General features: G+C 35.3%; 1 protein-coding gene across 8 annotated transcripts in view; it reads right to left on the reverse strand.

The window, feature by feature from the left end:
- Positions 1–1,385: 1,385 nt before the first annotated feature.
- The window catches only part of hephl1a (hephaestin-like 1a), a 64,798-nt gene continuing 44,449 nt past the window's right edge, over positions 1,386–21,734 (reverse strand). Inside the window, exons 14-21 of one of the 8 annotated variants that reach the window (XM_065281911.2) lie at positions 21,552–21,680; positions 21,359–21,465; positions 12,459–12,678; positions 12,225–12,364; positions 11,353–11,506; positions 4,255–4,284; positions 4,033–4,065; positions 1,386–3,939 (exon numbers count right to left, since the gene is read on the reverse strand). In XM_065281911.2, the coding sequence (XP_065137983.1) occupies positions 3,863–3,939; positions 4,033–4,065; positions 4,255–4,284; positions 11,353–11,506; positions 12,225–12,364; positions 12,459–12,678; positions 21,359–21,465; positions 21,552–21,680 (890 nt within the window). In that variant the 3' untranslated portion in view covers positions 1,386–3,862. Of the gene's footprint in view, positions 3,940–4,032; positions 4,066–4,254; positions 4,288–11,352; positions 11,507–12,224; positions 12,365–12,458; positions 12,679–21,358; positions 21,466–21,551; positions 21,681–21,734 lie in introns of all 8 variants that reach the window. The other 7 variants (XM_065281912.2, XM_065281910.2, XM_065281908.2 and 4 more) reach the window with 7 other exon arrangements.

The raw sequence follows: 21,734 nt of genomic DNA on the forward strand, positions 1-21,734 counted from the left end.
TGAAGAACCAAGATAGACTCCTAACCAGGATAACGGACTGTTCTTTTGGCAATTTATTTCTTTGCTTTTCCACGGTTCCAAAACTTCTTGAAAGTTTGTTAATTATTGTCTGTGCATTTCGTTTAAAGATATTGTCTTTATATTGTATAACGGCACTGCTGAAAGTTTGAAATGGACATTGGTAATTTGAGTTGCTTTAATTTATATTTTGTATATTTTTTGTTTAATGGCACTCTTTTAAAATGTAATTTATGTTAATGCAATGCAACACATTTATGTAATGTAATGTTAAGCCGATAACATTTCCTTTGACTGACCATATGCAAAACCTTTTGTGGTTTTAATAGGCCTATGAAGCAATGTACCTCAAATTGGGTTTAGTATCTGTGCCTGATTAAAAGAAAATAAAGGTGGCTTTTGATAGATTACCCATCAGTCAAATGTTTGTATATTGCAGGTTGCATATTTAAGTATTTATATATTTTATATGTTTCATGTACATATACTGTATATATCCCCATATATGTTCATACATTGTACAGTATGTGCATGTTCTCATATATGTACACATATTGTGCATACATTTACAATAAATGTGTACATATATTTCCATCTAATTTTACATATATTTAAAATCTATTCCACAATATATCAAACACATATCCACGTATATATTTCCGTATAGTTATACATATATTTGAAATATATTCTTCCATATAGTAAACATACATGTGTCACTATATCTGTACTATTGTTAATACATGTTCCCATATATGCACATATATTTATCATATTTGCCAATCTAATTTTAGATATATTTAAAATGTATCCCACAATATATCGAACACATATCTACATATATTTCATGTATTTTACATATAATTTTACACATATTTGAAATATATTCTACAATATAGTAAACATACATGTGACACTATATCTGTACATATATTGTTAATACATTTTTGCATATAAATCAATACAATATTGCGGATATTTATAAATATAAAATTGCATATATTTTTAAATATATAAACACATATATTATATTTAATGTACAATATATTTAAAGCGGCAATAATTTGTATATTTTGCAATATACTGCAATATATTACACATATATAGAATATATGTACCATCAATATATTATTCCATGTATTGCCAATATATAATATATTGGAAAATTGGAAGTAAAATAATATATTGCAATATATTACAATATATTTCAAGTAATATATTGGTAAATATATTTTCCTTTCATAAGGGAAGTCACCAATTTAAATATGACTTGGGTAAATTTCTTAAAGTAACCCAATTTGAAAGTACTTTACACATTATGTTGGCTTAAAGATGCACTAGTCCTCAACACAAAGAGATATTGTAGGTCAGTGAAAACCAAGAAAGTTTATTCATAAGGTTTTACTTCCTAATATAAAAAAGAAATCAAACACCTCAATATTTCCACATGGCAAAACAAACACAGATTAAACATAGTAAGTAGTAGTCTTTTGATAAAAATTGAATCTTAATATTTCAACAATTCCAGTATTAGAGTCCAGTAGGTTGTTACAGTTAAAAGTTGTTCATTTGTAAGATTAATTTAAAACACATGTAGTACGTAACACCACTGTCTCACATTAAGTGCACTATAGTATTGGTTCTCAAACTGGGGGCCGCAAGATGGTGCCTGGGGGCAACAGTTTCATGTAATTTTATAAAATGCATTAATTTATCATGAATTCTGTGTAATTAAACCTAAAAAAAATAAGGTTACTAACCAACAACACTACATGGTATAATTTAATATGTTTTGTTTATTTAAAATGTTAAATTTTAGAACTGTTGTTGTCATAAATTTTATTTGGGGGGGCATGAAGGAATGCAGCATACACAAGGGGGGCCGCACATGGATAAACTTTGAGAACCACTGCACTAAATTTCTTCAGTCATGCATCCCTCTTTACAGTAAATACATTCCAGCATACTTGATTAAATGTGAGGACAGTGAAATTGTACATGTATTATCAATCTTATAACATACTTAAGTTACTCAGGCAATCAGTACAGAACATCCCTGGTTTATTTTGGCTTATATAGTAAGTTATATCAAGTTATGTACCAGCTCAGGTTAGCTGATAAAGTAGCATCAGTATATAAACATTTGTGCTTGACTTTGAGTTGCGGGATGACCCTGCTGCAATCGCGCTTCTTGTTTGTTTTGATTGCAGCATCACAAGTTTAACAAAGGGTCCCTTGACAGAATCAAATGTGATATGCATCCATATGTCTGCTCTTTATCTCTTCTCTCAGACCAGACGCTAACTTTTCTGTACAGTTTATGACATAAGTAGCAAGCTGATGTCCCATCGAGTAGATTTTTACCTCTGCCTCTGTGTTATATTTTACGCTACGGCGGCTCAACGCAAGCCGTTCAGCGTTTGACATCAAAGTACTGTGAGACCAGACTTCTCCATATGCATTTGATTCGCTCTCGCAGTACTCTGATTTCATACGATTGCCCTGCGTAGCGCCACAGGAAGTCCCTCAGTGGTGTGTGTGTGCATAACCTTGCAACCACACAGAGATTCTGTCCCTCATTCCCTGACACTTTCGTCTCGTTTTTATTCATTGACGAATAAACAATGTAGTGAGTAATGGTAAGTGTCAGTTCAAATGTAGTGGAGTAAAGAGTACAAATACCCCCCCAAAAAATTTAGTTGAGTAAAGAGTAAAAGTTGCTTATATTTTTGATACTCACTACAAGTACAAAGTAGCCCAAAAAATGCAGTAAAGTACAGTAACGAAGTGCATTTACTCAAGTACTGAGCTTCTGAATTATTTATGTACAAAATAAATAAAAGAGGGCCTAAAACACTTCCCTGAGGAACTCCAGTAATAATATTATTTTTTTCAGATAAAATCCCATCAATCTCTACACTTTGTAATCTCCCAGATAAATAAGGCGACCAGGCAATCACATTACTTGAAAAACCCATGAAACTTAATTTATCAATTAAAACTGAATGATTCACAGTGTCAAAAGCTTTTTGGAGATCCAAGAGTATCATTCCACACATCCTACCTCTATCAATCTGTTTCCCTATAAAATCTGTTAAATACAATAATGATGTATCAGTCGAATAAGATCTTCTAAAACCTGACTGAAAATCATAAATTAAACTATTCTTACATACATATTGATACATCTGATTATAAACAACCCTTTTTTAAGATTTTTGATGCCACACTGAGGAAGCTTGTCCACTAATCTCTTTGAAATTGATGAAAAAAATTGATTGAACTTATTAGCTACTTTTCCTTTATCATATTTTACTTCCGCATACATCTTGACTCTAATGTCACAGTCCGTGTTATGTTTAGATTGGCCTGTTTTCCAGCTGTTTTTTGCATGCAAAAGGTTTACATAAGAAGGAGAAAACAATTGTATTTGAGGCTTATAATATGTCATTCGCATGTACAGAGCACGTATTATTCATCTTTGCCTACGTAAATACAGTTTTACATGCATGGCCAGGCTGAGAACCGTGGGTGCAGAATGAGGTTTGTGAAATGAGGGTAATTTAGTAACACCTGAATGACACACAGGTCTCATTTCCAACAGAGAAGTTGTATGAATATGTTAAAGCATAATTAAACAACTACTTCTAAATATGGCATGTCCTTGGATCACTTAAAGCAGAAAAATTCACAGTAAAATAAATTATATTAATCAGTATCACCAGTCAATATTTGTAGATACAATGAGATGTTTTCCAAGGTGAATAAAAAAAAAAATCATTATTATTTTCATTCATTTATGATACACTATTAATTCTAATTGCAATATGGTCACATATTTCTTCTAGTATTTTACAAGACATAGGACCAATCCAACTAAACACAGCATCAAAGTGGATTGGATTTCAAAATGACTGAAAGCTGGAAAGAAACACAGAAACATTTTTAGCAGTTATCAAATTGTACATAATTAACACTAAAGCAAAACAATTAATAATAAAAATTGTTCTGTACCTCTGCTCTGACCATTCCTAATACTAGGGTCTGCTGAAACGAAAAATAATAATAAAAGAAAACAGTTAATATAATGAAATATGTAGTTATATAAAATAATAATATTCTGAAATATATAATGTGTGTGTGTGTGTGTGTGTGTGTGTGTGTGTGTGTGTGTGTGTGTGTGTGTACATAATTAACACTGAAGCAAAACAGTTAATAATAAAAATTGTTCTGTACCTCTGCTCTGATCATTCCTAATACTAGGGTCTGCTGAAATGTAAAATAATAATAAAAGTTAATATAATGAAAATGTAGTTATATAAAATAATAATATTCTGAAATATATAATGTGTGTGTGTGTGTGTGTGTGTGTACCTGGTAATTATCACGTTGTGGGGACCAATTGTCCCCACAAAGATAGGAATACCAGTGTTTTTGTGACCTTGTGGGGACATTTTGATGTCCCCATGAGGAAACAAGCTTATAAATCAAACAAGATGATGTTTGTTGAAAATCTAAGGTACAAGAAAGGTTTTTGTGATGGTTGGGGTTAGGGAATGGGGCAGGTAAGGGGAATAGAATATACAGTTTGTATGGTATAAAATGCATTACGTCTATGGAATGTCCCCACAAAACATGGAAACCAGAATGTGTGTGTGTGTGTGTGTGTGTGTGTGTGTGTGTGTGTGTGTGTGTGTGTGTGTGTGTGTGTGTGTGTGTGTGTGTGTGTGTGTGTGTGTGTGTGTGTGTGTGCGCGTGTGTGCGCGTGTGTGTGTGCGTGTGTGTATATACAGCAGGGAAAATAAGTATTTGACTTATAAGTATCAGCATGTTTGTCAGTAAGGGGATTTCTAGGTGGGCTATTGACACGAAATTTCCACAGGATGTAGCAATCAAGCCAAATATTGGATTCATACAAAAAAATCTGAACATTTAACTATACAAGCTGAGTCATAATAAATAAAGTGAAATGACATGGGGAATAAGTATTGAACACATGAAGAGAACAAGGTGCCGAATGGCATAGAAAGCCAGATCATCACCTGAAATCTGTCAGTATTGAGAGAGAAACCCTGCCCCTATCAGTACTAATTCATATCAGCTCCTAATTGATGGCCTATAAAGACTTTTCATTACCCAGGAGGCACACAGGAAAGAGTTCATGATGGATAAAAACAAAGAACTCTCTCAAGATCTTCGTAATCTTATCGTTGAAAAGCATTTTGATGGGAATGGTTATAGGCGCATTTCCAGAATGCTGAATGTTCCTGTGAGCACTGTGGGGGCCATTATCCGGTAATCGAAAGAGAATCACTTCACCATAAACCAGCCATGATCAGTCCGAGGAGTCCAAAGAATAATCAGTAGAGTTCTCCAACAGCCAAGAACCATCCGGGCAGAACTTCAGGAAGACCTTGCAGCAGCAGGTACTGTTGTTTCAAAGAAAACTATAAGCAATGCCCTGAACCGCCATGGCATCCATGCATGCTCACCATGCAAGACTCCATTGCTAAACAAAAAGAAAAGCATGTTGAGGCTCGGTTAAAGTTTGCGAAACAGCGTTTGGAGAAGCCTGTGGATTATGGGGAGACTATAGTATGGTCAAATGTAGGGATGTCCCGATCCTACTTTTTTATTTCCGATCCGATTCCGATACCAGAATTCCGTATATCACTCGATACCGATATCTGCCCGATACTATTGTAATTAAATGTTAGTATCATTTTAAATGTCAAAATTAATCATTTTAAATGATTTACAAGTTACAGTAAACATTAGTAAATATTAATCATGACAGTGTTAAGGAGAACATATAATAGGTATGTTTGATCAATAAAGTATGCTAAACATGTTTTTCTTAATTGCATAAAACTGTCATAGTAAAAAAGCTTTATTGTGCGGATAGTTATTTTGGGAATTTTGCGCTTGACCGGACTTTTTATGCACATTCCGGGTGTAGAATTTATGCGCCTAAGTCATATATGGCTTTCTGGTCGTTTATGGGCTTTCTGGATGCAGAATTGATGCCCTTGAATCATCCTCTCATGGAAATCCTCGCACCGCAACGAAAAGTTTATAACTGTTAAAACACAAAGAGAATAGACGTATCGTGTGATTAGCACAAAGTGAATTGCATCCATCCAACGGCTTTCGGAGACTTTATAAAATCAGATCTTTTAAATAGCGTAAAGTTATCTTGTGTGTGTGCATGCGTGTTTGAATGACGCGTTTCATCCGTCCGCTTCAACAGTGGATTATTAACTCAGTTTGCGAGTAAGTTACAGAGTTTATGTAACGTTTGTTTCTTCACATGAAGCTATTGAGTGTATTAAAAGACTTTGAATATAGTGCATAAAACGTTTATGGTGCTTTTATAATATGTTGTCCTTTTATAAAATAGCTTGTCAGTAACAACCACGGCTAATGCACATATTGGAATTGGATCGGTCATGTTGTTGGTCCTCGATCCGATGTCCGATCCAGCCAAAAAGCCCGGATCGGACCCGATACCGATCCAGCATATCGTATTGGGACATCCCTAGTCAAATGAAAGCAAAATTGAACTTTCTGGCAGTCATTCTACACACCATGTTTGGAGAAGAAATGGCACTGCCCACTACCCCAAGAACACCATACCAACAGTTAAGTTTGGGGGTGGAAGCATCATTGTTTGGGCTGCTTTTCAGCAAGGGGTACTGGCAGACTTCATATTATTGAAGGCAGGATGAATGGAGAAATGTACTGGGACATTCTGGATAAAAATTGGCTGTCATCTACCAGAAAGCTGAAAATGAAAAGAGGGTGGACATTACAGCAAGACCATGATCCCAAACACAAGGCCAAGGAAACAATGAAATTGGTTTCAGGGAAAGAAAATCAAGTTGCTTGAATGGCCCAGTCAATCACCTGATCTAAATCCCATAGAAAATCTATGAAGAGAACTGAAGATCAAAGTTCATAAAAGGGGCCCAAGAAACCTTCAAGATTTAAAGACCATTTGTGTGGAAGAATGGGACAGAATCACTCCTGAGCAATGCAAACAACTGGTCTCTCCATACAAGAGGCGTCTAAAGCTGTAATCACCAACAAAGTGGTTTCTACAAAGTATTAAATAAAGTGTGTTCAATACTTATTCCATGTGTCATTTCACTTTATTTATGATGACTCAACTTGTATACTTAAATGTTCTGATTTCTTTTTATGAATTCAATATTTGGCTTGATGGCTACATCTGGTGGAAATTTTGTAGCCCACTTAGAAATCACCTTACTGATAAAAATGCTGATGTGTTAAATAATATGTTTACATCATTTAGTTTAGTAATTCATCCACACTTAAACTACTCGTTTACACCAGAAAAGAAATAACTAAATGACTAAATGACAAAATAAATAAATAAATAAATACATATATACAGTCTTGGGAGTAACGCATTACAAAATATAATATATTACAGTAATATATTAGTTTTTGCTGTAACGCAGTAATATAACGCATTACTAATAAAATTTTGGTAATATTTTACTCATTACACTCTTAGTAACATGCGTTACAACAATGCACAATTTCAAAATTAGACTGTGTTATTTTTATTTTTGACCAATGCGCGTGACAAGCATCCACACAGGAAAAAGCTGTGGGTAAAATATATTTTTGACCAATGCGCGTGACAAGCATCCACACAGGAGAAGCGTTGGGTAAAATAACGTTAGTATGTTTGTTTCCGGGTGCTGTATGCAGCATGTTCATTTTTACTTTAATTTTGTATTTGAACTGCGATTTGTACCCGGTGCACGCAAATATAGACGCATTTCTTAAAGAGCTGAATCTGGGAAGTCCGCGGCTGTATAAGCATTGACTAAAGTGGTCGCAATCAGGTCTGGTAGCGCCGCAAACGCATGCAGTGTAAAAAAAAATCTGCGAATGAGAGCACGAAGTAAAAGCAACAGAAAGTTTCTATCTGTCTCCCCTGCTGTTTGAACCCCAGAATTAAAGAGACTTTTAAATAGCTTGTCAATAAAATCCATATCAACACCAGCAATGACAGTCCATACACATAATAGATTGCTAGGCTATTCCTATGCTATCTACATTTTATTACAAACAGCAACCTAGACTACAACGTAAAATTAGTGTAGACTTAAACATGGTTCTCTAAATAGTAGGTTACACTTTATTTTGATAGTCCACTTTAGACATTCTACTAACTATAAATAACTTTGCACCTACATGTCAACTAACTTTCAATATTTTGCAACTATACGTCAACTAACTGTCATTAGAGTATTAGTAGATTGTAGGGGTTGGGGTTAGGGAAGAGGTTTGGGTAAGTGGAATAAGTTGACATGCACATGCAAAGATACTTATGGACAGTTGAATGTCTGTTGAGATATCATCACAATAAAGTGTTAGTAGATATTAAGCAGACAGTTTACTAATTCTCTAAAGATTGGTAGTTGATAAGTAGTTGCAAAGTTACTTATAATAAGTAAAATGTCTAAAGTGGACTATCGAAATAAAGTGTTACCAAATAGTACATTTAAACATCACTGTTTTAAGTTTTTAGCAGCCTTTGTATGGGAGCCTATATTCATTGTTTGGCAAAACGCAGTGTTCCTGTTTGTCTGTGTTTTATTAAGCAATTTTATGTTAACCTTCATGTAATCCTTATATTGTACTGAAATGAGCTGTATTCCTTGAGGCCTGATCATCCAATAGCATAAGTTGTGTCAACCCAGTGCATGCTAGGTTTGTGCTGTGAATCTGAATTAAAAGTGAATTAAAGAATAGAAATGAAAAGAAAAGCGGTTGTGTGTCTTGTTATTGACATGTTATTAGTATATACAGTAGGTTGCATTATAGTGGGCTCTAGCTCTATTGTGTTTGCTATGTGTACCATAGTTTACCAGAGTTTTACCAGATTATTTGTCTATGTTTATGATTCTGACAGTCATTGTTACTGTTTTTTTGCCATAAGTCTTCAATGTGCCTATTCAAAGGGCGAGGGCCAACACATAACTTCTAGATTTATAAGCATCGATAAACTACATTTTAACATTTTATAATGCCTAATCATACTTCTGTTATTTTGATGAAAGTAACTCAAAAGTAACGCAAAAGTAGTGTAACTCATTATAGTTCAGTGACAGTCATATTGTAATGTAATGAATTACTTTCAAATGACAGTAATTTGTAATATTACATTATATATTACAAATTACTGTCATTTGAAAGTAATTCGTTACATTACAATATTACTGTCACTGAACTGTAATGAGTATATATATATATATATATATATATGTATATGTATATGTACAGTATATACAACCCCAAATCAGAAAAAGTTGGGACACTGTAGAAATTGTGAATAAAAAGGAATGGAATAATTTACAAATCTCATAAACTTATATTTTATTCGCAGTAGAATATAGATAACATATCAAATGTTGAAAGTAAGAAATTGAAATGTCATGCCAAATGGCTCATTTTGGATTTCATGAGAGCTACAGGTAGCAATAAAAGGCCTGAAAAGTTAAATGTACATATAAGGAACAGCTTAAGGACCAATTTGCAACTTATTGGGTCAAGTGGCAACATGACTGGGTATAAAAAAGCCTTTCAGAGTGGCAGTGTCTCTCAGAGGTCAAGATGGGCAGAGAATCACCAATTCCCCCAATGCTGCAGCGAAAAATAGTTTTCTGAGTTTCTCAGAGAAAAATTGCAAAGAGTTTGAAGTTATCATCATCTACAGTGCATAATATCATCCAAAGATTCAGAGAATCTGGAACAATCTCTGTGCGTAAGGGTCAAGGCCGGAAAACCATACTGGATGCCCGTGATCTTCGGGCTCTTAGACTGCACTGCATCACATACAGGAATGCTACTGTAATGGAAATCACAACATGGGCTCAGGAATACTTCCAGAAAACATTGTCGGTAAACACAATCCACCGTGCCATTCGCCGTTGCCAGCTAATACTCTATAGGTCAAAAAAGAAGCGCTCAGTTCAGAAGCCTGCATCTCTGATGGTTTGGGGTTGCATGAGTGTGTGTGGCATGGGCAGCTTACACATCTGGAAAGGCACCATCAATGCTGAAAAATTTATCCAAGTTCTAGATACATATGCTCCCATTCAGATGTCTTCACTTTCAGGGAAGACCTTGCATTTTCCAACATGAGAATGCCAGACCACATACTGCATCAATTACAACATCATGGCTGCGTAGAAGAAGGATCCGGGTACTGAAATGGCCAGCCTGCAGTTCAGATCATTCATCCATAGAAAACATTTGGTGCATTATAAAGAGGAAGATGCGACAAAGAAGACCTAAGACAGTTGAGCAATTAGAAGCCTGTTTTAGACAAGAATGGGACAACATTTCTATTCCTAAACATTGGTCCTCCTCCAGCTGTTCCTTATATGTACATTTAACTTTTCCGGCCTCTTATTGCTACCTGTCCCAACTTTTTTTGGAATGTGTAGCTCTCATGAAATCCAAAAGGAGCCAATATTTGGCATGACATTTCAAAATATCTCACTTTCTACTAGGGGTGTGCATTGGCACTGTCCTAACAATTCGATTCAATTACGATTCATCAGGTAACGATTCAATTCAATTCAATTCTACGATGCATTGCGATGCATCAGAATTCTACTGTACAAAACAAGGCAAGTGCAACTATTCTCAACAAAAACGGAAGCTTAGCAGCTTTAAGACAATGACAATTATATACCTGAGATGAGAATTTACACACAGCGTAAGTCTTGTCTAGTTGCCCATTAACTTCGTAGAATCCGAAATGTGCCCATATGTCCACTTTCCATGGAAAAGGGTGGGTTTTTATTTACCTGTTTATCACTGTCATATCTCTCCGCCTCAGCCATCTTGATTGTTGTTGTTATGCCCCCGGAAGTAATTGAAACAACTTTATTGTCCACTCGAGGCCAGAAAATAAACAGTGACATACATAATCGATTATGGCACTTTGCTGCATCGATGCTGAATCGTGAATGCCCGCATTGCGATGCATTGCCGAATCGATTATTGTTGACACCCCTACTTTCTACATTTGATATGTTATCTATATTCTATTGTGAATAAAATATAAGTTTATGAGATTTGTAAATTATTCCATTCCTATTTTACTCACAATTTCTACAGTGTCCCAACTTTTTCTGATTTGGGGTTGTATATATATATATATATATATATATATATATATATATATATATATATATATATATATATATATATATATATATATACACACACACACACTTTAGTCAGTGCAAATGTAAACCTCTGAATTACATATCATTTAACTCAGACCTTTAACAGTAAAAAGTGTCTCCATGCCAGCATGAATGTGGTCAGTAACATGACAGTGTAGCAACCACTGCCCAGGGTTTCCTGCAGTTAGCTCTATGGTCTGAAACGTCCCTGGAAACAGGTCATATACATCAGCACGATGGGAATGATCCATCTGAGAAAGAGAGAATTTTTTTTAGAAATCACCCAATACTAATATTTACTATTTTGGAGAATCAAATCTCCGAAAGTCTATGATATAAGGGGTAAATATAATATGAAAAAAACTTAAAAAAATATTTTATATCTTAAAAATTACTTGAAAATACTGCAAAAAGAGCATCTGTTGAACTACAATGACTTTTTACACTGCTGTTATGTTGTCACACTGTGGTATACATTTGAATCAGATTACATCCAAAACAACCGTTCAACACTTACAGTATTGCTATTTAAACAAAGCTTGACAAAGGACAATGGTATCAAGAGGGCTACTATGCAGAAAGGGAACCAATCAGAACATGACACATTAGGAAATGGGAAAACAGGAGACAACCATGACAATGAACACTTTCAAAATAAAAGACATGACTATAAAACACAGAACTTCATAATGAAAGACGTGAACAATGAACAAAACAATGAGCACACAACTGTGATATACTGTATACCATGCGCACTTTAACCTATTTTTTTGTACCAACTTGTTAAATACTTAAACCATAAGAATTGCGCCAAGTAAGCACTAATTTGTTTATTTGAATAAGAGTGTATGTGTTCATTCATATGAGCTGCAATTTAAATTTCCCTAAAGTGGATTAGCCGGCAAGTTCAAAGTGTACTGAGAACATCTACTGAAAGACCTTTTTGTGTATGTGTGTTTGTGCATATACTCTGTAAATGAAGCTCTGTCCATGGAAGTGCACTGTGTGCATGTCCACTTCGTTCCCCATTCCTAGCAAATACCATTCAGTCTTGTCGCCTTCTGTCATGTTTAACCCATGCAAGTTACTATACAACTTTCCATTAATACCTGAGAAAGAGAGAGAGAGTTTTAACTTCTTTAAGTTTCAAAAGTCAGATAAAAGTTAACATTATTTTTTGTTAACCTTGTTACACACACTTACTATGCATTCTGTTGCTCTCCATAAAGTCCTTATCAGATCTATCAGTATCCGTTTTAATGAGATAAGTGTTAATGTTTTCATCCAGGTAATGGGACTCATTTTCATCAAACACCATGAAAAGGAGGGCAAACTCCTTTTTAATGTCTTTTCTACGTCTGTTGGTGTCTAGGGTGTTTTTACGGCACACTATCAGTGGACCAACCAAACCGCTCATCAAGTCCTAAAACAACAAGTCCATTGTTATGAAGAGAAAATTTAAGATTAAAGTGTGTTGATAAGAGAAAGATCATAAACAGGGACTGCCCCTGCTATGATGTTCAGAAATGTTATCATCAATAATAATCAAAGGGTTAGTATTAGTTTTTACATTTTTTAAGGCATATCAATGAGAGAAAGATTTTAAATTATAATTATTTGTACATCAATTTGGACATTTTTTCTTTCTTGTATTGTTTTGGGATGGAATGGCCATCTATCCAGGAAATACCCGGCTAGTGGCATAAGATACACAAATAGACACCAGTCCACGTTGATCCTTCAGAGAACAGGTAAATTTGGTCAGTTTCTGATGGTCATTTGAATTTACAGAAAAAAACAGCAAAAGAAGCTTGCACACTGAATTTAATTTCAAGTAAAATTCATAAAATTTATATTGGAGCAATTTATCAGTGTGCGGGCTTCTTTTGCTGTTTTTTCGTGTTTTATATTGCACAGCACCTGAACCCAAATTCTGGGTGTTTTTTGATGTACAGTCATGCATTTGAATCAGAAGACACGCCTTTTTCCCATCAATAACTTTCTACTGTATAATGCTTTCCCTGTTGGAGTTTTGGCGAGTAATCGAACCTATCCCATCATTCTTGGGCTAAAAGGAGGAAAACACCCAGGACAAGTGGTCAGTCCCTCAAAGGATGCTACCATTTGGTTTTTAAATATCTGTTGTCTTGAAACTTTATAAGCTTCCTTTCTCTTAACTTAAAACAAATCAACAAAATCAATTAAAAAAAAAAGTTTCATCTGTAACCTGCCCTGCTTACAGTCCTGTTGATGCAATTTAATGAAATAAATAATCTTTAAAAAAAAAACTCATATATTTTACATCAACTCTAGGTTTTTGTTCATGCTAATCTTTCTGTTAAGCCAAGTATGTGCAAATGTGCAAAACTAAAACCACATTGTTAAACTTTGCATTACCTCACCTAATATTGTTATAACACATCTCCAGTAGGAAAATGAATCCACAAAAATGTCCATGCTCAATGTATGTAAAACACATTAGAGCTGCAACTAACGACTATTTCTTCTGTCGACTAATCTAGCGATTATTTTTCCGATTAGTCGACTACTCTAACGACTATTTTTATTATTAATACAGTGTTCTTTTTTTTTTTTTTTTTTTTTTTTTTTTTAACCATTTATTTTAGTACTTTTTCTTTTAACAGAACAAAGACAACAAATCTAAGAAAAGAAAAAAAAAAAAAAAAAAAAAATCTAAAACAAAACAAACAGAACAATTGAGGGAGGAATGTACAAAAAGAAAAATAATTTTTTAGACAGGTAATGCTTAAGCTGAATACAAATTCGTAAATGTTGTAGAGCCATTTAATCCTATTAAAATATATTAAAATAAACTACCAATTAGCCTTACGACTAATACATTATGCATTACAACAAAAATAAAAAATAAAATGCATTATCCTGACTATGTCAGCTGTCTAATAAAAACTTTGGGCACTACATTACACATTGCCAATATGTACAAACACAAAGAGGTTACACTCCATACTAATTTTGACATCAACAGGGGTTATTGGCTATGAATTAACTACATTTTCTAAAATCTCTCCCCAGATTTTATCAAATACCTCAGGTTTATCATTATTAATATATCTCAATCTTTCTAGTGCAAGCATGTTGACAAGATCTCTACCCCACATTTCAAACTTAGGCACAGATTCATTTTTCCACATTCGTAAAATCAGCCTCTTAGCAATTGTCATACCAAATAAAAGAGCTTGTCTTTCATGTTTATCAGGCGTTTCCAAATTGCTAAATATCCCAAGAATAGCTAATAGTGGACATGGTTCGAGATTCTTTTTAAATGCTTTAGAAAAACATTTAAATATGCTTTCCCAATAAACCTGTAATTTAGGGCACAGCCATAGTGTGTGGGTCAGGGTACCTTCTGCTACTTTACATCTATTGCAGAGTGGTGAAACCTCTGGAAAGATGCTGTGCAGTTTCACCTTAGAAAAATATATTCTGTGCAAAGTTTTAAACTGAATTAAATTATGCCTTACATTAATTGAACAAGTGTGTATATTCTCAAGCCCTTCCTCCCAGCTATCTGGATCAATCTCAAGCCCTAATTCTATCTCCCAGGCCTGTTTAACTGTAATTCTGTCTACAGCTTCTTGTTTTAGCAGAATACTATAGAAATATGACATCGCTCTCTGGTGCAGAGGATTGAACTTGTTGATTTCCTCAAGCACCTCATGTTTTGTCATCACATTCGAATTTGACAACTGTTTCTTCACAAAATCCCTAACTTGTAGATATCTAAAAAAAACTTGAGGTACTGATATTAAATGTCTTCTTTAGTTGTTCAAATGAGGCAAATGTCTCATCTATATATAAATGTTTTATACTTTGTATGCCATTCCTCTCCCATTGCGTAAAGCCCGAGTCAAGTAAACCAGGAGGAAAGGCATGATTCTGACATATAGGACTATCCAGGTACATGTCAGGGGCCTTTAAGTAGGTCTTAATCTGTTTCCATATTTTCAGTGCATTACTTATAACAAAATGATTATCATATAAGGCTGAATCAATTTTAGTAGGACTATTAAGAAGAGCAGCAAGAGACGTTTTGTTACAAAATGCTTGTTCCATTATAAGCCAAGATGGATCTCTATCTGTTTCAAAGGGCCACTTTTTCCACCATGCAAAAATACCAAGGTTAGCTGCCCAATAATAATATTTAAACTGTGGCAACCCAAACCCTCCATCTTTTTTAATTTTACATAAATGTTTTTTAGATATTCTCACATTCTTATAATCCCACAAAAACGGCACAATTACTGCATCTAATTTTTTAAAAAAACTTTGTGGGATAAAACAGGGGAGTGCCTGGAAAATGTACAAAAATCTCGGGAGTACCACCATCTTGATTGAGTTAATTCTCCCTGCCATTGACATTGGTAGTGTTCTCCAAAATTCAGTGTTTTGTTTTAACTGATTTAACACTCGTTGCCAATTCGTCTTAAGCAGATCCTTTGGTTCTTTAGTAATAGTAATTCCAAGATATACAAAAGAATGATATGCTTTTTTTAAAGGTATGGATTTCAGAAATTGGGGATCAATATTTGTTGTGACAGGCATCAATTCACTCTTTTCCCAATTAATTGTAAAGCCTGAAAATGACCCAAATGTTTTAATTAAAGCCAAAACTGAAGGTATAGACCTTTGAGGGTTGGAGATATATAACAGGATGTCATCCGCATATAATGAAAGATGATGGGGGATACCTTTAATGTTTACAGGACAAATCTCTGGATGTTGCCTAATACTTACAGCTAGAGGTTCAATAAGAATTGCAAATAAAAAAGGCGAAAGTGGGCAACCCTGTCGCGTGCCTCTACATATTTTAAAGGGGGGAGACATATTTTGATTAGTGATGACAGACGCAACAGGATGAGCATAGATAGTATTAATCCAGCCCCTAAAGACTGGCCCAAAACCAAATGTTTCTATGACCGATCGCATATATGACCATTCCACTTGGTCGAAGGCACGTTGTGCGTCAAGAGAAATAACAACCGTGTCTGTGTGGTGTTTGGCGTATAGGATGTTAAATAGACGGCGCAGATTAAAAAACATGTGTCTTCCTGGCATAAAGCCTGTTTGATCTGAATGTATAATAGTGCAAATATGACTTTTTAAGCGATTTGCCAATATTTTTCCGATAAGTTTTGTTTCTATTGGGATCAACGATATAGGACGATAAGAAGAGACTAATAATGGATCACGTCCTGGTTTAGGAATTAGGGCTATATTTGCCTGATATAAAGTAGGCGGCAATTCAAGTGTATCAAAACTATATTTATACATGCGTAGAAGGAAGGGAGAGATTATGTCGTTAAACTTCTTAAAGAATTCAATATTAAACCCATCTGGGCCAGGAGATTTATTGTTTGGAAAAGAAAAAATGGCTTTATTAATCTCTTTTAGGCTTATGTCTGCATCTAGATGTTTAACTGCTTCTTCGTTTAATTTAGGAAGATTCAAATTGGCTAGAAAATCTACTGCAGTGTTTGTAGTTGTATTGTCCTGAGATCTGTATACGTCCTCATAAAATTTAGCGAAGCTCCTATTTATATCAATCGGGTCATTAATGAGTTTGCCGTTGCTCGTTTTAATGGAGTGAATAACTCGGGATGTCTGAGCCTGCCTTAACTGGCGAGCAAGCAACTTTTGCGGCTTGTCTCCTAATTCGAAATGTTTTTGTTTAACTTGATTAAGCATCTTTAATACGGTTTTGGACATAAATGCATTGTATTGATATTTTAGCTTAATAATTTTGCTTAGCGTTTCGGCATTCTGAATGGACCTATATTCTTTCTCTAACTGCGCTAGCGCATCTTCGATTTCCTTCAGTTTACCTTTTTCATGTTTCCTTTCTGCTACCTCATATGCGATTATATTTCCTCTCAACACCGCTTTCATAGATTCCCATAAGGTTGCATCATGAACATCACCTTTATCATTTGTAGAAATAAAAAATTCTATTTTCTCCCTAAGATATTGACAGAAGCGAGAATCTTTTAATAAATTATTATTCATTCGCCAAGTATATTCTTTATTAATTACACCAAAATTCAAATCTAACGAGTGTGGGGAATGATCCGATATTAACACATTATGATATTTTGAGGCAACAGCCCTAGAAATTAATTTAGAATCAACTAAAAAATAATCAATTCTTGAATAAGATTTGTGCACAGAAGAAAAAAAAGAATAATCTCTGTCAGAGGGGTGGAGTACTCTCCAAATATCTACTATATTGAGATTTTTTATGTAATTATTAATAGTTGTACCTGACTTTGATACATTTAACTGACTTGGCTGTCTATCAAGGGCTGGGTCTAAGACGCAGTTAAAATCTCCTCCAATAATAACATTTGTTGATTCTAAGTTAGGAATAGCTTCAATTACTTTAGTGAAAAATGATGGATCATCGAAATTCGGGCCATATAAATTAACAAGTGTAACTGGAATTTTATTAATCATCCCCTGAACCACAATGTATCTGCCATTTTGATCTGTAATAGTTCGCTTATGTATAAATGGAAAATTCTTCCTAATAAGTATTGCAACTCCTCTGGTTTTTGTTGTAAAATTAGACTGATATACCTGAGAGGCCCAAGCTGGTTTGAGGCATCTCTGAGCTGTTTTTTTCAAATGCGTTTCTTGGAGAAAATGGATATCTGCTTTAAATGTCTTTAGGTGTGCAAATACTTTCCCCCTTTTCAATGGGCTATTTAAGCCACGTACATTCCAACTTAATAACCTAGCCAACCCCTCAGTTGAATTACTCAAAGCTGTAATCTAGGATTCATTAATGATAAAGTGCCCTTAAAACAACACAAATTATGTAACATAACTCAAGAACGCCGACATAATAAGTTGTACATAGTCCCTCATAGAACACAAAGAACATTTTCCCACACTCCCAGGAAGTCCATTTCCCTCTTCTTCACTTAAACCTAACATAACAGAACTGTTAATGTAGGTTTCCATCCGTTGTATCTCTCGCCGATATCAATCAAAACGAATATTGCTTATACTCCATCTAACCTCCCTTTGAGTTATCACATTATGGAAAAAAAAAATATATATATCTCACCATATTTCCTTTACCAAGTCAGTCTCCTAACTTGTACGAGTTTAATTTGCCACTCATCTTCATCGAAATAACAGAATCAAAATAACACATCGATCATTCAAAACTTCAAAGTTCTTGGCCGCCGCTGGACCAGCTCTCCACCTTGTCGCTCAGAAACTCGTTCGCAGATTCTGGGGTCTCGAATGTCGCCGTGATGCCGTCCGCTGTTACAATGAATCTTGCCGGGAAACGAAATCCACACCGTATCTTCATAGCTCTACATTTCTCTCTGATGTTGTTGAAAACCTGCCGTTTTTTTAAGGTATCAGTTGTCAGGTCTGGGTATATTGATACCCGTGTTCCCATATAGATCAGCGGTTGATTTTGTCTGGCCAAACGCAAAACGAGCTCCTTGGTCTGATAATGGTGAAGCCTGGCGATGATTGCTCTCGGCCTGCCGTTCGTCGCTGGTTTTAGGCTACGATGCGCCCGGTCCACTTGTACCGGAGTTTGAAAATGTTCCTCTCCCAAGAGCTTTGGAAGTAGCATTTCTACAAACTTTGTAGGTTGTCCTTGCTCCTCTTTTTCTTTTATACCCACTATCCGGATGTTTTGGCGACGAGATCGAGATTCCAAGTCGTCCAGTTTTGCATGCATTTGCGACGATTCTGCAGTCAGCTTTGAGCACAGCGACTCCAAGGCCTCGATACGTTGTTCGTGTGCATTCGATGCTTGCTCTATTCCGTCTACTCGCACGACAACTTCATCGACTACGGTTTTTAGCGTGGAGAGTGAGGCTGAGATATCGTTAAACCTCTTGTCCATATTGGTGCTAAGGGTGTTAATAGCGACCATTAGATCGTCATTACTAACCGAAGGTGCGGAGGAGCTCGTGTTAGCATCTGATCCTTTAGCGCCATCGCTAGCTTTCATCATCTTCGTTTCTTCCTCCTCTGCGCCTTTATCTGCTTTTTTAGCTTTGTTCGGCTTTGTCATTGTTCGATGGGTTGTGCGTGACTAAACTTGTACTGCTTTTTTCAAAATTTAAATGATATAAGTGAGAAAATTAGGGAAGGTGAGGCAGAGCTTCAGAAAATGCGTCTATTCCATTTCGCGCCACCGGAAGTCCCCCCAGTGTTCTTTTTTTGATGAGCTATTTAATCTGTTGGATAATCTGTTTTCTACTCTCTGTCTGATCTGACAGTTATTGTTTGTTTTATTGTATTTTAACACAACTGAATGCTATTTTCACATATTATCTGTTCTGTTGTCAGACATATAGTTTCCCAGACAGGGATTAGACTAAAATAAATATAAGAGCTGTCCAAACTGAAAACATCTTGCACTGACATATATTAAAATACACCAGTGCACCCTTAGTTTGGCCTCAAAATGCACACAAGTAATGTTTTTAGTAAGGCATGTTTGTTTAAACTAATTATATTTCCTAATTAAACTAAGGTCTAGTCCTGGCTTAAGCTAATCTCTGTCCTGTGGCCGGTTGCATAAAACTTTAAGACTAGTCTTTAAAGTTAGTCATGAATTTTTTAACTGTTATAACTGTTTTAAGTATGTTACATAGAAAGGTAGATTGGTCTAATTTAAATCCAAATAATAAGACTGATTAGCCCTAACTAATTGCTAGTTAGTCAGAATCATTCTTAAGACGCAGTCTTAATGTCACGGCTATGTTTATGCAACCGGCCAGGAAACCACCCAGGGCCGGAGTGGGACTCATTTTCAGCCCTGGAGTTTCATGACTCAGACCGGCCCACTTTAGTTCATGACTGACTATATTAAAATAATACAGTTAAATCCTCAGTAGCCTATACATAAGTGTGCAATAGTGAACTGTTTTCTGCATCCTTGCAATTCATTGTATTTTTTTTTTAAATAGATAATTTCCAAATCAATGCAAATACAGTAAACAATTATGATTTTTGCTCTAATCTTGCAGCCCTATGATAAGGTATTTTTATATTATTCAATTAAAAATATTCAAAAGCTACTAAAAGGGAACAAATGTGTTTGTGTTTTCCCCTATATTTCTATTTTTACTTGTTGGGTTGAAAAAGTTTAGAAACTCCTGATATACAATACACAAACAAGATTTATCAAGTATGCAGAGGAACAGGAGGAAAAATAAAAAATCCTTAGCTTAATTTTTAGTACTTGGATCATGTACATTGCCAAATACCTTGTGTCATAAAATAACAAATATTGAATGGACTTGTTTTACTTAAGAAAACATTATATTCATATGAAACGTTTTAAATAAACTGATGAGTTTTGCACCAAATAAGTTTTTGTTATCAAAAGACGATGAATAATGACTATTCATAGATCATTCATTATTGCATCTATGACTTAGATTTTTAAAAATTACGATTTGTCTCATTTTCATTTAAGTGGGTTCGTATCAGGTCGCGCATCTAGACGCGCGGCAAACGCCCTCAAATACAGACGCATCTGAATCTAAACTCGTTTTCACAGGCGAGCGCTTTGAAAAGCAACCCGTGCGTCTTGCGCTAACATTTTTAAAGCCGGCAAATTACGCGAGTGGGGCTGAATAAGTGCTGGCAGCAGCAACCTTCAACTCGGTGGCATGACAACTCACAATTCGGCGCAAATTAAAAAATTGCCATTACACAGAGTTACTACAGAAGGCATGCGCGGGCATAGGAGAGAGAGAGCTCGCGTACAAGCACATAGAGAACCTGTTTGTGTGGGAAAACAACAATAAATGAAGCCGTTTTAAATGAAAATAAAAATGTAACGTTAAATGTTGCGGCCATTGTTGATTTTGTGGCGCACACAAACAAATCAGTGTATGGATAACACTGCCAGGAGCAGAAGCCGCCATTACGCGAAATGAATGTAAACAGCGACGCGTCGACGCATTTTACGCATGTCGGCGTATTTTCATAGTCGACGTAATCGATGACGTCGACGCGTCGTTGCAGCACTAAAACACATTGTATGTACATTGAAAGCATATTGTTTATGTGCACTGTACCTTAACATAGCTGGCAGTTGAATAGTATGCAAATGTTATACAGTTAGGATCATTGGGGCCTGGACCCGATTGTGCTGGAATGGTCCAGTTGTATGTTACCACTTGACCTAATACACACAAAAAGAAAGATTTACATACAGTATATAATGCAACAATACCTCTAAACAAAAGACAGATTGCTATATTAACAAACCTGGTTTAACATGATGCTGATGGGCTTCACTGGTCTTTACTCCATGGGCATGAAGAGAATATGTTCTGTTGGCTTTGTTTTTAAACACAACTTGAATTTTTTCACCAATCTCAGCCTTAAGGATGGGTCCTGAAATCACAGTTACAAAGGCACCCACAATGTTTTAAATCACAAAGACAACCA

Source organism: Paramisgurnus dabryanus, chromosome 8, assembly GCF_030506205.2.
Source record: "Paramisgurnus dabryanus chromosome 8, PD_genome_1.1, whole genome shotgun sequence".
NCBI classification, from domain to species: Eukaryota; Metazoa; Chordata; class Actinopteri; order Cypriniformes; family Cobitidae; genus Paramisgurnus; species Paramisgurnus dabryanus.